The sequence below is a fragment of the Mauremys reevesii genome, linkage group 4, assembly GCF_016161935.1.
Source record: "Mauremys reevesii isolate NIE-2019 linkage group 4, ASM1616193v1, whole genome shotgun sequence".
Lineage (NCBI taxonomy): Eukaryota > Metazoa > Chordata > Testudines > Geoemydidae > Mauremys > Mauremys reevesii.
In genome coordinates, this window is record NC_052626.1 from 28177472 (window position 1) to 28191544 (window position 14073).

General features: G+C 45.3%; 1 protein-coding gene across 2 annotated transcripts; it reads left to right on the forward strand.

Moving 5' to 3' along the window:
• The first annotated feature begins 438 nt into the window (after positions 1-438).
• Positions 439-10349, forward strand: LOC120405083 (serine protease inhibitor 2.1-like). 2 transcript variants are annotated; one of them, XM_039538328.1, is made up of 6 exons: positions 498-542; positions 1280-1376; positions 3931-4599; positions 5703-5973; positions 6710-6857; positions 9424-10349. In XM_039538328.1, the coding sequence occupies exons 3-6, from the start codon at positions 3948-3950 to the stop codon at positions 9616-9618; spliced, it is 1266 nt and encodes a 421-aa protein (XP_039394262.1). In that variant the 5' UTR covers positions 498-542; positions 1280-1376; positions 3931-3947; the 3' UTR covers positions 9619-10349. The 2 variants fall into 2 exon arrangements, with proteins under 2 accessions (XP_039394261.1, XP_039394262.1); XM_039538327.1 differs by lacking the exon at positions 1280-1376 and having other exon boundaries at positions 439-542.
• Positions 10350-14073: the final 3724 nt, after the last annotated feature.

The following is a 14073-nucleotide window of genomic DNA, read 5'->3' on the forward strand; positions in this document are numbered from 1 at the left end:
GGTCAGAAGACAGAGATCGGAAAGCAAGGTGCAGTCTGAAGTCACAGCAAGTCAAAAGTGCATATGGCTGCCCAGGCAGCTTTCTTGGGCACCCTTCAGGGTTAAATAGTGCATATGGGCGGGTCAGAGGGTGCTGGCCCTCTGGACCCTTTGGGTGGCACTTCCTATGGCACCTAATCTCCACATTGCTCCATGGATGTTGCTTTGCATGGCCTCCTAGTGGTGTGGGAACATCAACTGTCTCCAGGCTCTTAAGATCCAGGTTCTAGTGCCTTACATTTGGTGTCATTCATGATTCACAAAGCAGCCAGAAGAGAAATAGTCCTTCCCCTTATAACTTTTACCCCAGTGATTAAGGCACTCACCCAAGTTCAGTCCCCTTCAGGCCATCAGTATTTACTCTGTGCCCTCATTGATCATTTTTATTTAACCTGTTTAATGTGTAATAGTGGAAATACATCTGAGTACTGCTTAGCAATATAAATAGTAGGACACAAGGAGCAATCCAGATCAGATGAACACAGCCAGAGCCCTTTGACTATGTAAGTACAGTTGTGTATTCATTTTTCCTTAGAGACTTTGAATTGATGTTATTTATGTTTTTTGCCATTTTGGTGCTAGGATTATATCATTCACATGTTTGTGACTTCGTTCCCTGTAGCCGTTACAATTGATTCATTACCCCCTGAAATGGGACTGATGCAAACATCCAAGGTAACAGCAAACCCTGCTGTTGTAGTGGAGGTGTACTCAGACTAAAATTAGGGCTCATCTTCCCTATAGGCGTAAGTCGTCCTAAATTACGCCACTCCAGCTATGTGAATAACATAGCTGCAGTCGATGTAGCTTAGATCAACTTACCCCAGTGTCTTCACAGCGCTGAGTCGATGTGAGACACTTTAGCAAGTCTTCATTAGACCAGCTAAATCCATCCCTGCTCCCCATGTTCTTTGAAGCCATTAGGAGCCTTTAAAGTGCCCAATCAACTAGGAAGCTGTTGAGGTGCCCCTTTGTGCTAGGTCACCCTTTCTGTGTCTTTCACAGTGGCATAGTCTACCAAGACACATTCATTGGAGGGTGATGAATGCATGTTGGGAAAGGGGAGAAAACATTTACAATGCAGTACATTGCTACGTTTTCCTGGTGACTAAACTCAAAATGGCCTAGAACAGATAACTTAATGTCTAGTTGCAGCCCCTACTATTAGAATTTGGGAGCAGAGAGGAGGGAAGAAAAATGCCATTGTTTCTGAATTTAGTTTCTCTTTTTACTCCCATAGACAACCCAATCTCAGGAAACAAAGTCTAGCACCAGTTTAATTTCTGGACTCAGATCTTGGGCTTAAAGATGCCATCCCAGCTTGTCCAAGGGAAAAGGTCATTGCTGTGGCTATTGTATAAATGTTGCTAGGTTGTATAACACACCTTTTTGAGCTCTTCAGTTGAGACATTTCACCCATCCTGTTTAAAAAAAAAAAAGCCTAATAAAAAAGGTGCTGGCCAAAATTTTTCCAATGTCAAAATTTTGACAAAAATACAAATTAAAAATTTATATGAGAAAAGTAAATGGAAATTGATGACATCTTTGCAGTACAACAGAAATAGAAAACAGGGTCTTCAGCCCTGCCTGATATAAATTCGCTATAGGCATCATATATTCTGTATTTAATAAGCTTTCTAAAACACTGGATTAAACTTTGCTCAGATATAGGAAGTAGACGGGGAGGTTGTTGACTCAGGCAGACAAAAGAAAAAATGCTTCTGGAACTACTGGAGCCAGTGTGCTACCTCTCAGAAACACATCTACCCCGATATAACATGACCTGATATAACACGAATTTGGATATAACGCGGTAAAGCAGTGCTCCGGGCAGGCAGGGCTGCACATTTCGGTGGATCAAAGCAAGTTCGATATAACGCGGTTTCACCTATAACGTGGTAAGATTTTTTGGCTCCTGAGGACAGCGTTATATCGGGGTAGAGGTGTAATTAGAAAAATGCAGGTTAAAATGCTGGCCATGACTTATCCCCTCCAAGTTAAATACAATAAGTGAGAGCTGTTCTTCTATGCTGCCGGGGTTGTAGTTATTAGAGTATGTAACTGCATCACTGATTGAGCTGATTAAAGATTATGCATTGGGGGATGGCACAGAATATGAAACAACAAATATTTAAAAAAACTGAGGTCAACCTCCCTTTATGCTTGGAAGTTACTTTGTGTATCACAAACACACAGGGGTATGATTACATAGGGAATCTGACCTTCTGCTGGGCTGAAAATGGGGTTCCATTTAAAATAAATAAACAGGGTTGGGGTAAATCACCACTCAAGGCCATGCTCTGACTTTTGGCTTTAGAACATTTACAATTTAACCCTTGGTCACCTTTAATGGCAGTTACCTTCCCCTCCGGCAAGCAGCTCTCAGTCTGGTAAACTTAGGAACACAACCAAATTTTATGTAGGGTACACAAATAACCAAATGACAAGACCAACAAGGTATTAAAGTAAGAGGGAACTGGGTTGGTGGTCAAGACCCTTAGAACTGTGGCTCCCAGCAGAAACTCCACCTGGGCTTCCCTTGCAAATCCAGGCCATCCCCCACCTCAGTCAAGGGGGGTGCAGGGGCTCCTCTCAGCTGGGGACTTGCTCTAGCCTCCAAGTTTCCCACCAGTTGTTGCTGCTGCTGTCATTGCACTGCTAAGCTCAGTCCTCATTCCTAGGTCCTATTAAATCCTGAGAGGACTCAAAAGAAGCCCCCTTTCTCTAAGGTCAGACTCTGTGTTCCTCTTGCCCATCTGGGCATGGTTACCCAGTCTGGACCCATTGCCCAGCTAAGAGTGGCCCAGAGGATAATTCCACTTCCCCACGTTTTCACACTTACCTCCTTTTTCTTATACACCTCTACCCCGATATAACGCCACCCGATATAACACAAATTCGGATATAACGCAGAAAAGCGGCGCTCGGGGGCGGGGGGAGGGGCTGCGCACTCTGGTGGATCAAAGCAAGTTCAATATAACGCAGTTTCATCTATAACACGGGAAGATTTTTTTGATCCCGAGGACAGCGTTATATCGAGGTAGAGGGGTACCTGCAATTCTCCAGCACATTTATCACAGACTGTATGTGTGGCACCAGGGAAATCTCAGGTTGTGCAGCTTTTGGCACTTCATGGAATTCCTGACATTATGCAAATTATGCCTGTTAACAGAGAGGGAGCCCACTCAGTTTTCCTACAGGGTTGTGACCCCTCAGGATGTCATGAGGTTATTGCTTGGAGGGTTGTGAGCTGTCAGCCTCCACCCCAAACCCTGCTTCACCTCCAGCATTTATAATAGTGTGAAATATTTTAAAGTGTTTTTAATTTATAAGGGGGGGTCGCACTCAGAGGCTTGGTGTGTGAAAGGCGTCACCAGTACATAAGTTTGAGAACCACTACTACAGGGGGAGTCAGACTGGTATATGCAAATTAGTCAGGCAGCAGAATCCCCCAATTCTCCCACTTCACCACTAGAGGGCGCTAAAGAGCTGCTTCTCCAACTCCTCCTAGGCCTCTTAAACTTTCTACCAGTGAATAGTGAGACATAGTTTTGGTGGAAAAAATGACGTCACTGTTACTACTGACCACTACACACACTAGCACCAGAATTTTTCTGGAGAAGAACACATCACATATCCTAAACAGCTGGGGCATATTGCAATCTTTATCATAACTGACATATTAGTAAACTAAATCAAATGATCCCTTAGTGGGATTTATATTCATGTATAGTCACGTTAGATATGCCATGTTCCTTTCTTGTTTGCATTATTTTATATACATTTTATTAATAATTGTTATGACAACTAATGCAAATGCCTAGCCATTAATTGCTACCAAAGTCACTATTAATTTTGCCCCTCTAATCGTTTGATTCTATTTTGTGACAGAATAATTTGAAAGAAAAATGAATTCCTCCCTTTCTCGGTGTTTGTTACTTGCTGCTTTTTGTGCTATTGTCCACTGCCATCACTTTCCTCATCACCCCACCTGCGAAGACGACCATAAAGATTCAAATCACACGGAAGAGCATGCGCTGCTGAACCAGGCCTGTGTCAAACACGGTACTAGCTATGCAGACTTTACATTTAGATTCTATAAGCAGGCTGTATTAGCAGAAGCAGACAAGAATGTGTTCTTCTCTCCCGTGAGCATTGCCACTGCCTTTGCAATGCTGGCAATGGGTGCTAAATCGGCCACTCGGACTCAGATTTTTGAAGGAATGGGCTTTAGCCTGACAGAGGTTGAGGAGGAGGAGATACATGAAAGTTTCCATCATCACATCCACATGATGAATTGTCCTAACAATAAGATCCAGACAAGTATGGGAAATGCCCTTTTCATAGCGACCGAGTTTAAAGCACTAGAGAAGTTTTTACAAGACGTCAAAACCTTTTATGAAACAGAATATTTTCCTACTGATTTCCATAATTCAAAAGAGGCTTCGAAAAAGATCAACCGTTATGTAGAGAGGAAAACCCATGGGAAAATTCCAGAACTAGTCGGCTATCTTGATGCAAACACTATAATGGTTCTTGTTAACTACATTTATTTCAAAGGTAAGGCATGGAGCCCAGATGGGTATTTATTTAAATTATAATCTTTGAATGGCTGATTTTGAGCTAAAGCAAAGAAAATGTTTTTCCTGCATTTTCTATAAATTAAGAGAAACTGTCATAATATAATAGAGCACAGCTCTAGAACTGGACTAAATTGTGCAGGGCCTTGAAGATAAGGACAAAAAACATTTATTTGATGTACCATAAAAGAGGGATCCAATAGTTTAAAATTCCTTTAAGATTCTTTGTTGGAAGGGACTCTGGAAGGGTAGAAAAGAAATAACAAAAACCAATGGGCAGAAATCAAAGCAAGACAAATTCAAATTAGAAGTAATTTTTAACAATGAGGGTGATTAACCAGTGTCACAAACTATCAAGGGAAGTGGTGGATTCTCCATCTCTTACGTCTTCTAATCAAGAACGGATGCAATACAGGGGTAACCAGATGATATTCCAAAGTTGTACAGGAGGTCAGACTAGATGATTAAATGGTCCCTTCTGGCCTTAAACTCTATCCAAGCAGTCATGTTCATTTATTGTGTTTTAGGTACCTACTGAGTATAAAACACATACAAGAAATCATTTTAATAGCTGGTTTATTTGCGGCACCTGCTAGCTAAATTGTTCCTAATAAAGAATTAAAACAAGAAGTGACTTGATTCTGATCTCCAGTCCACTGCTAAACCTTGATGTAAACATTGCTCTGCAAGGGGATGGAATATTTACAGTCATTATTTTATTTGTTATTCTCAGGTCAGTTTCTACTGCATGTATGAAACAATATGTGCATTTCCCGCACTCCTAGCAATATGGAAAGCCAAAGGGCTGCTGCCTCTTTGCATCACTAGTGGAACACAAGCTAGCTGAGTGGAGAAGGCTATAGCTTTTCTCTGCTCCTCACCAGTCAGCAATTGGAGGGGCATTGCTGGTTGTGGAGAGGGGAGCCCATTTTCCATTCTCAGGAATGGTGCAGAATACACTCTTGGCTCTTGGTCTGTGGAGCTGCAAGTGGGATTGTGCCTTCGCCCAGTGTGGTTTTGTGCCTAGGGGTAAGAAGCATAAAGACACTATTAAATTGTATTCTCTTTGCTTTTGATGATAAGCCTCCTGGGAAAATCCTTTCAATCCTTTCCACACCCTTGAGGAGGATTTTTTGGTGGATGAGAAAACCTCTGTTAAAGTCAGTATGATGCGCCGGGATACCGACTATGAAAGCCACTATGATGACCAGCTGTCGTGCTGGATGGTGCAGATACCGTACAATGGAAATGCCAAAGCGCTATTTATTCTGCCTGACAAAGGGAAGATGAAGCAGTTGGAGGCTGCTCTCTTGAAAGAAACTGTGTGTAAATGGGAGAAATTACTTCAAAAAAGGTAACCCTTTGCCCACCATTGTGCGGATAGATGGTTGATGGTAATTTAGGAGAGAATTCCAGAGCAAGGCAAAATATTAATGCAGGTATCACAGTTCAGTATTCTCTATGTTCAGTAAGTAGAGTTCTCAAATGATCCCCCAGCTACCTTAGAGGAGAGTGTCACAGAATGTACAGCTCCAGCTCTTCTGACAGCACAAGCTGCAGCATCCCAACTGCTGGTCCCTTAGGACTCTGGCCAGGCCACTGATCTGAACAAGGTCCTAGGACTACAACAAGAACTGATCTTGTTGCCAGTTGAATGTTTGAAAGTTCCTACTTCTTTCATGTTGCTAATGAAATTTATTAACTGCCTGGTGCCACTGACTCCAACCTCCTTACCCTAATCTCTGTCCCACTCCACCATCTCCTTCTCCCTCCAGCCACTCCTCTTCCCACAGAAGTCTGTTGGAAGGTACAGGGCTCTGAAATGAAGTTATGGACTCAGGAGAAGTTCATTTGTTCAATGGTCCAACCACATCTGTTCAGGAGCATCCAGGCACGTACAAAAGGTTCACCTAGACCCTCCTAGGTGCTCAATCCTCACTCAGACACACAAATCACACAGAGAATGCAAACGCCACCAGCAGATGCCCCAGGAATCAAAAAAGCACCGTGCAGTGTCATTAAATTGCGGGTACTCCATAGTGTTAGCTGAGTGCAATGTTTCACCATCACGCTGTGTTCTTTGTTGACAGGACTATTAATCTGTACATTCCAAAGTTTTCTATTTCGGGGTCCTACGATGTGAAACTCCTGTTTGAGAAAATGGGTATTACTGATGTGTTCTCTAGCCGCGCTGATCTGTCTGGAATCACTGGGACGTCCGACCTGCATGTTTCACAAGTAAGTTAGTGAACAAATGGTTTTGTTAACAGGATTTGTCTGTACCTGTGATTATAAAGTTTACATCCGAGACTATTTACAGGCTTGATTCTGTTTCCACTGAAGCCACTGGCAGAACTCCCACTGACCTCAGTGGCTGCTGGCACTTAATCAGTTTTCTCCAGACAAGGGCACAAAGAGGCTCATTACAGAGAGCTCAAGGCTTCACCTGCAGTTTCTGAAGGTTGTTATAAAAGGAAATGGTCCTAGGGAGCAGCAAGTACATTAAGAATGGGCACAAGTACAAAAATATGGCTTTAACTATTCCTTGCCCGAGGCCTAGAATGGCTCAATAGCAGCAGTGACAATCACTTCCAAATCCAGGGCTAGGTTGTGATACCCTTTGTAGTAAGAGGAGGCCCTAAGATATAAACCTTGGTATCAGAGGCCCGGTATGAGGCCTGAGGCCTAAACTAAAGTAATGGTCAAGATTTTGCTAACATAAAGCAAAGTTAAGCTGTGAGCCAGAGGCAGGCCCTGCTCACAGAAGCAAGGAAAGGGCTGATGCTGCAAGAAGATACGTACCTAAAAGGTACTGAACACTAGATATCAGAACATTCACATACTTGCACATTCCACACAGAACAGGCTGGCCAATCCCAATGACAGGGGCAAAAGGGTAATATGATGGATAGCGTTGTTTTGATCGAACCAACATGTACAAGGTGAGAGGCGGCATCTTAATACGTAGAGGGGTTGTACCGTGCTACGTAGAAAGGTTGCACCTCAATACGTCAGGTGTGATGTGTAACTTGTTTGTCTCTGTGTATAAGAATGCATCCTTGGGGCAGTGTCTTTGTCCGGCCTAGGGGGCAGTGGAAAGTCCCGCCACTGACTGAGCCGGGTCCATTGCCAAGAGGCACTCTCTCGCAGTACGCCCGGTAGACTAAGTAATCTACGGGGACCCTGCAAGGGTGTCCGAGGTCGCAATAAACCTAGCCGACGTAGCTTTGCATCTTACTGGACTCTGTGGTTATTGGGGGTTCTCGTCGGGTCTGCTGTGTCAGCTATCTGCGCAGAGCTGGGGCAGCACACAGAGGGAACACACGCACGCAGCTGAGTGATATCAACATTGGAGAGAGCAGAGCACCGTACCGGTAGCACTCTGACAACACTGGTGATCCCGACGTGATTCGAACACGCAGCCTTCTGATATGTGTTCGGAGTGTTGTCAGTTTAGTTTAGGCCTCAGGCCTCATACCGGGCCTCTGATACCAAGGTTTATATCTTAGGGCCTGCTCTTACTACACCCTTATTCACCCCTTTTCCTCAAGCATTGCCTCAGATTCCAATGAGAAGATGGGTGAAATCCTGGTCCCACTGAAGTCAATGAGAGTAATGCCCTTGACTTCAGTGGAACCAGGATTTAATTGTGAATAATAGGCTACAACTCAAAAGAAGTAAAGTCATCAGAATCTGACCCTAGCTTAGCATTGGGATAATATTAACTAAGTCACATTAGGGACAATAAAGATGTTCTGAGTGGTGTTCCACACCACCTCTGTGGAGAACCTAGTTAGGGTTTGGAGTAACTAAGGTTCTGCCAGGGGTGGCTCCAGGCCCCAGCACGCCAAGCGTGTGCTTGGGGCGACATGCCGCGGGGGGGGGGCGCTCTGCCGGTCGCCGGGAGGGCGGCAGGCGGCTCCGGTGGACCTCCCGCAGGCGTGCCTGCGGAGGGTCCACTGGTCCCGCGGCTCTGGTGGACCTCCTGCAGGTGTGCCTGCAGGTGGTCCACCAAAGCCGCGGGACCTGCGGACCATGGGACCAGCGGATGCTCCGCAGGCACTCCTGCGGGAGGTCCACCGGAGCCACCTGCCGCCCTCCCAGAGACCGGCAGAGCGCCCCCCGCGGCATGCCGCTGTGCTTGGGGCGGCGAAATGTCTTGAGCCACCCCTGGGTTCTGCAGTATCAATGCACAGTATGCTACAAAAGCGTCACTGAAAAAAAAGAATTCTGGGGCTTGGGGCCATGGATTCTTGTCATTATTCACCTTGACATTTCTGCTGGAACATGGCTTCGTGCTGTCTAAACGTACTGACTGTGATGCTAAGGAGGAATTGGTGGTAGTAATCATTGATAGAAAAAAAATATCCTCTCTTTTGCGGAGAAGGGCAGTTGACTTGATCCATGCAGGCCTATCTTTCTTCTCAGTGGAACTGCAATTGAGAAATAACTGCAACAGCCTGTTAATATTGTTGGGTCTGATCCTGGAGTCCAGACTAGGGTGACTAGATGTCCCGATTTTATAGGGACAGTCCTGATTTTTGGGTCTTTTTCTTATATAGGCGCTTATTACCCCTCGCCCCCTGTCCTGATTTTTCACATTTGCTGTCTGGTCACCCTAGTCCGGACACAGGGAAAACTCCTCTTGAAGTCCAGGGGAGATTTGCCACTCAGCGGAGTTGGGTTCATTGGGCTGTACCAATCCCATTTGTATTCTTCCCATTCCCTAACACAGCAAGTTCAATTTCAGCTGCTGTTCACGGTCCTGTACTCATGCTGTAACATTTGCCTCATTTCCTTGCAGGCTATTCACAAGGCCGTGTTGAATGTTCATGAGAATGGCACCGAGGCAGCAGCAGCCACCGCAATAGTAGTTACCAAACTTCTTCGTCCTTCAACTACCATTAAATTCAACAGGCCCTTCGTGGTGATGATTGTTGATAAAACCACCCTCAGCACAATGTTCATGGGGAAAATTGTCAACCCTACTATAAAATAACTGAGGAGTCGCTGGAGACATCAGTGCTTACGGTGGGCCGTCGCAGGCTCTCCTACAGACCACCAGGTGTCAGTGACTATCCCTGAACTTTAATTGAACTACATTCACAAGCAAATCAAATATATATGGGAATTTTTAGCCTATAAACAATTGAGATTTCTTCTCAAACAAAATAGCTAATGATGTCTGCATAAGAAGGCCTATCATCTCTTTGCCCCAGTTTGGTAATTCAGATCATACTAATACATTATCTGAGTCCCTAGGAAAGCTGTCTTTATAAAAGGCTTCTACTAGATCCTCATGTAAGATGTAAAGTTTCCCAGCTGAGCAGTGATGTCTTGAATGCCTTCAGTTCTGGGTTATTCACTGGCAGCTTTATCATCCTGGAATCCTGGTAATGATCACTGCTCTGCCAGTCTGTCTCTGGATAGTCATGGCCTTGGGGTCCAAGAAATTAGCAATCCCTTCCCTTATTGCTTCCCATGGCCTGGCTGTTAGTCAGCACACTGCCAAACCAGTCTCGTCACAGCTTTTTCTCTCCAATAGGTTCTCTCAGTTATTTCTCCTTCAGTTATCTTGCCTTCACCACATGTTCCAGCTTTTATCTGGGATGTCCCAAAAAGCCAGAGGCTGCTCCAAAACATTTAGAATTGCTCTTCCGTAGCACACAGTAGGTGCCATGTTACTTCCACAGTGACTGGCAAACAACTTTTAAAGGCACAATAATGAAACAGGCACTGAAATTTACATTGTCAATTACAAATTTTTGCAGTTAATGGAGAAAATAAATGTTGGTACCTAAAATTTTCACTTGTGCTGACTTTTAGAGACTCTCCACTCTCTTGCCGTTACATTTTATACATCTTTTAAAGCCAGTTAAGCCTTTCAATGATGGTGACACCACATTAACATAGCAGCATCTCTGGAAAGTGTCTGGGTTTTTAAAAAAGAAATAGTGAGCGAGCAGAACTTTTCTCAGATGGAGAAGGAAGAACAAGTTTTTACTTGCTGGAGTTTTTTCTTTCTCTCATTTACCCTCCCCCCAGTCCCCCCATGAACTTGTATTCATTAAGTTTACATATGTTTTCAAGAAATATTTAGAAAGCATCCAAAAATTTTGTTTTTGCAGATCATAAACTTTTACTGTAAAATAACCTTAAGGCCCATGATAAAGTTATTCAGCAATTTTTGCATTAATAAAATGCCCTTGCAAATTTTGTATTTTGCACTTGGTATCTTATGGAGACAACATAAATAGAAAATATTTTTTTGGATTTTTTCACACCAGGATCAGAATCTGGTATGATTACTCATGATCTGATAACTTAGACAAAATTAATGAGCATTCAGGTCTGTTTTCATGTTTGTTGAGTTTTCCTTTTAGGAAATCTAAAATCATTGTAGCCAATTATTTCATTTTATCATCCATTTATCATTCTATTACATGATGCTATGGTCTACTCTTATCCTATTTCATATATAATCACTGTATGCTAAATAGATTTAAATTGTAGGATTAGAAAAGTATAGGATTGACAAGCATTTAGGAGAGATGAGTGTGTGTTAGGTAAAGCATGGCTGAAACGCAAGGCCTACAGGATGAGACCTGTAAGATTTTTAGCTTAGCCAAACTAAGCCATAGGCTTAAGAATGCTTAACATGAGTGAGTGACTTAGGAATAACCCTATGCCTGTAAAGTCACAATGTTATTGCATAAGATGTGCCAATAGGTGATGTTACGGAAAAATGGATTGCAATAGACTGCAATGTATTGTCCAAAACCGCAAGACACCTGATTGTAACATCTTTAAATGTCTGTCTGACCACAGGGTACATGTGCATAAATGATAATAAGAATAAGAGGAATTATGAACAACCTATAAAAATGGGGCACCCCCATGGGGTGTGGAAGTACAGAGGATGGCCTGGGACCCCCATTGGTGCTTGGGAGGAGGGGAAGGTTGGCAAGGTTGGCAGGCTCCCTACCCAGCTCCGCGCAACTCCCCAGAAAAGGCCAGTATGTCCCTGCAGCTCCTAGGAGGAGGGAAGGCAAGAGGGGCTCCATCCACTGCCCCCGTCCTGAGCACCGGCGCCACAGCTCCCATTGGCTGGGAACCACAGCCAATGGGAGCTGCGGGGGTGGTGCCTGCAGGCAGGGGCAGCACACAGAGCCTCCTTGCCCCTCCGCCTAGGAGCTGCAGGGACATGCCAGATGCGTCCAGTGAGCCCCCCGGAGGTAAGCACTGCCCCACACCTCAACCCCCTTCCCCAGCCCTGAGTCCCCTCCCACACCCAAACTGCTGCTGGTCCAGGGGCTGCCTGAGTGCTCAGGCAGCCCAAGAGCCAGCCGCACCAGCCGTTGCAGAAGTCATGGAGGTCACGGAAAGTCACGGATTCCGTGACATCTGTGACAGATATGCAGCCTTACCCATAACCCCTTGCATTAGCTGAAGTAAGCTTTGGCTTAAGCAGACAGGAGAACTGTCAGGCTCAAGATACGAGTGTTCTGCCCTGCTACCTGCCTAGGAGGTGCCTTTGTGCCCTTGGTACCTGGAATTCATGTGTTCAGAACAAAGAACTACAGGGTTCACCATTGGAACCAGAAAACAAGATAAAGAGTCCTTGCCTAGCCTCAGATGATGCATACAGTACCTTCTGACTTGTAAACAAGTTGGGTATAAAAAGGATAGTTTTGGAGGTGTGACTTGGGGAGCACAGCTTCTGGGTAAAGTGCCTTTAACAGCACAGCACAAGATGGCTTCCCAGAAATTGGTATTATACTGAACCTTTCTTCCCTGTACTATACATCATTGACTTTTAGCAATAAACCTGACTGATACTGGTTATTTCGTCCTTGAGTATATTTCATTACTAACCAGGGGCGGCTCTAGACCCCAGCGCGCCAAGCAGGCGCTTGGGGCGGCCGTTTCCCGGGGGGGTGGCATTTGGCTCCGGTGGAGCTCCCGCCGGCATGCCTGCGGCAGGTCGACCGGAGCCCGGGACGAGCGGACCTGCCGCAGGCATGACTGCGGCGGGTCCCGTCTTCCCGCGGCTCCGGTTGAGCTCCCGCAGGCATGACTGCGGCAGGTCCGCTCGTCCCGGGCTCCGGTCGACCTGCCGCAGGCATGCCGGCGGGAGCTCAACCGGAGCCGCGGGAAGAGGGGACCCGCCGCGGGACCGGGGAAGGGCGGCGCAGCGCTCCGCGCTGCTTGGGGCAGCCTACTTTCTAGAGCCGCCCCTGTTACTAACCAAAGTGTGGTCAAGCAATTGACTATGACAGGGGTAGGCAACCTATGGCACCAGTGCCGAAGGTGGCACGCAAGCTGATTTTCAATGGCACTCACACTGCCCGGGTCCTGGCCACTGGTCTGGGGGGGGGGGGCTCTGCATTTTAATTTAATTTTAAATGAAGCTTCTTAAACATTTTAAAAACCTTATTTACTTTACATACAACAATAGTTTAGTTATATATTATAGACTTACAAAGAGAGACCTTCTAAAAACATTAAAATGTATTACTGGCACGTGAAACCTTAAATTAGAGTAAATAAATGAACACTTGGCACACAACTTCTGCAAGGTTGCCGACCCCTGGACTATGAAATGTACTGACACACTGGTGAACATTTTAGCAGATTAGTTAGCAATACAGCTTAAACTGGCCAGTTGCCTGAAAGAGCTGTATGAGTGACAGAATGGGTTGAACAGAAGACACTTTCCTCCACTAACAGTTCAGTCCCATCATGGAACCCCTGTTCTCATTCTGGCTTGCTACAGACATTCCTCCTTTATTATGACGTCTACCCATTCCCTTTAGCCCTGTCGTCCACAGCGGGGGAACACATCAAGACAGTCCCCAGCTGCAAATCTTCCTCCAGTCAACTAGTGTCCAGCAGGTAGAGAATTTCAGTCTATTTGTTTAGCTAAGACTTTTCTCTACCCGCACTGTTTCTCCCACTTCATGGGGAATGCATGCTGCACTCTTCCAAACAGGAGCAGAGCTACTGCACAGGTATGCATGCTGCAGAGTCCCAGAGGGAATTCCACCACTTGCTCCCATGGCCGTGTCAGTCCCTCCTTGTCCAACAAACCCTACCACGTGGCAAAATACTTGAACTGGCCCTAGAAAGACAATGAGTCTCATTTAATATGAAGAAAGGCACATGCAGGACATCCATAGACAGCAGTGATTATATCCAGCACATCTTTTTCCAAGGCCATCTCTCCCCCTGGAGCAGGGCTGGGTCCCATACCATGGTAGCAGTTCCTCTCCCACCATAGCTGCATGCTCTGGTTCACTCCACTGGGAATTAATACTGGATGGACATTTTTACCACTGGATTTTAGTCCCGGTCACAAGGATGCTGCTGCTCCTGACGGTATGCTCCTTGTTCCACTGGATCACTTATAACATGCTGTTTGCATAGAGAGGGTAATGCAGGCCTCAGGTCAACA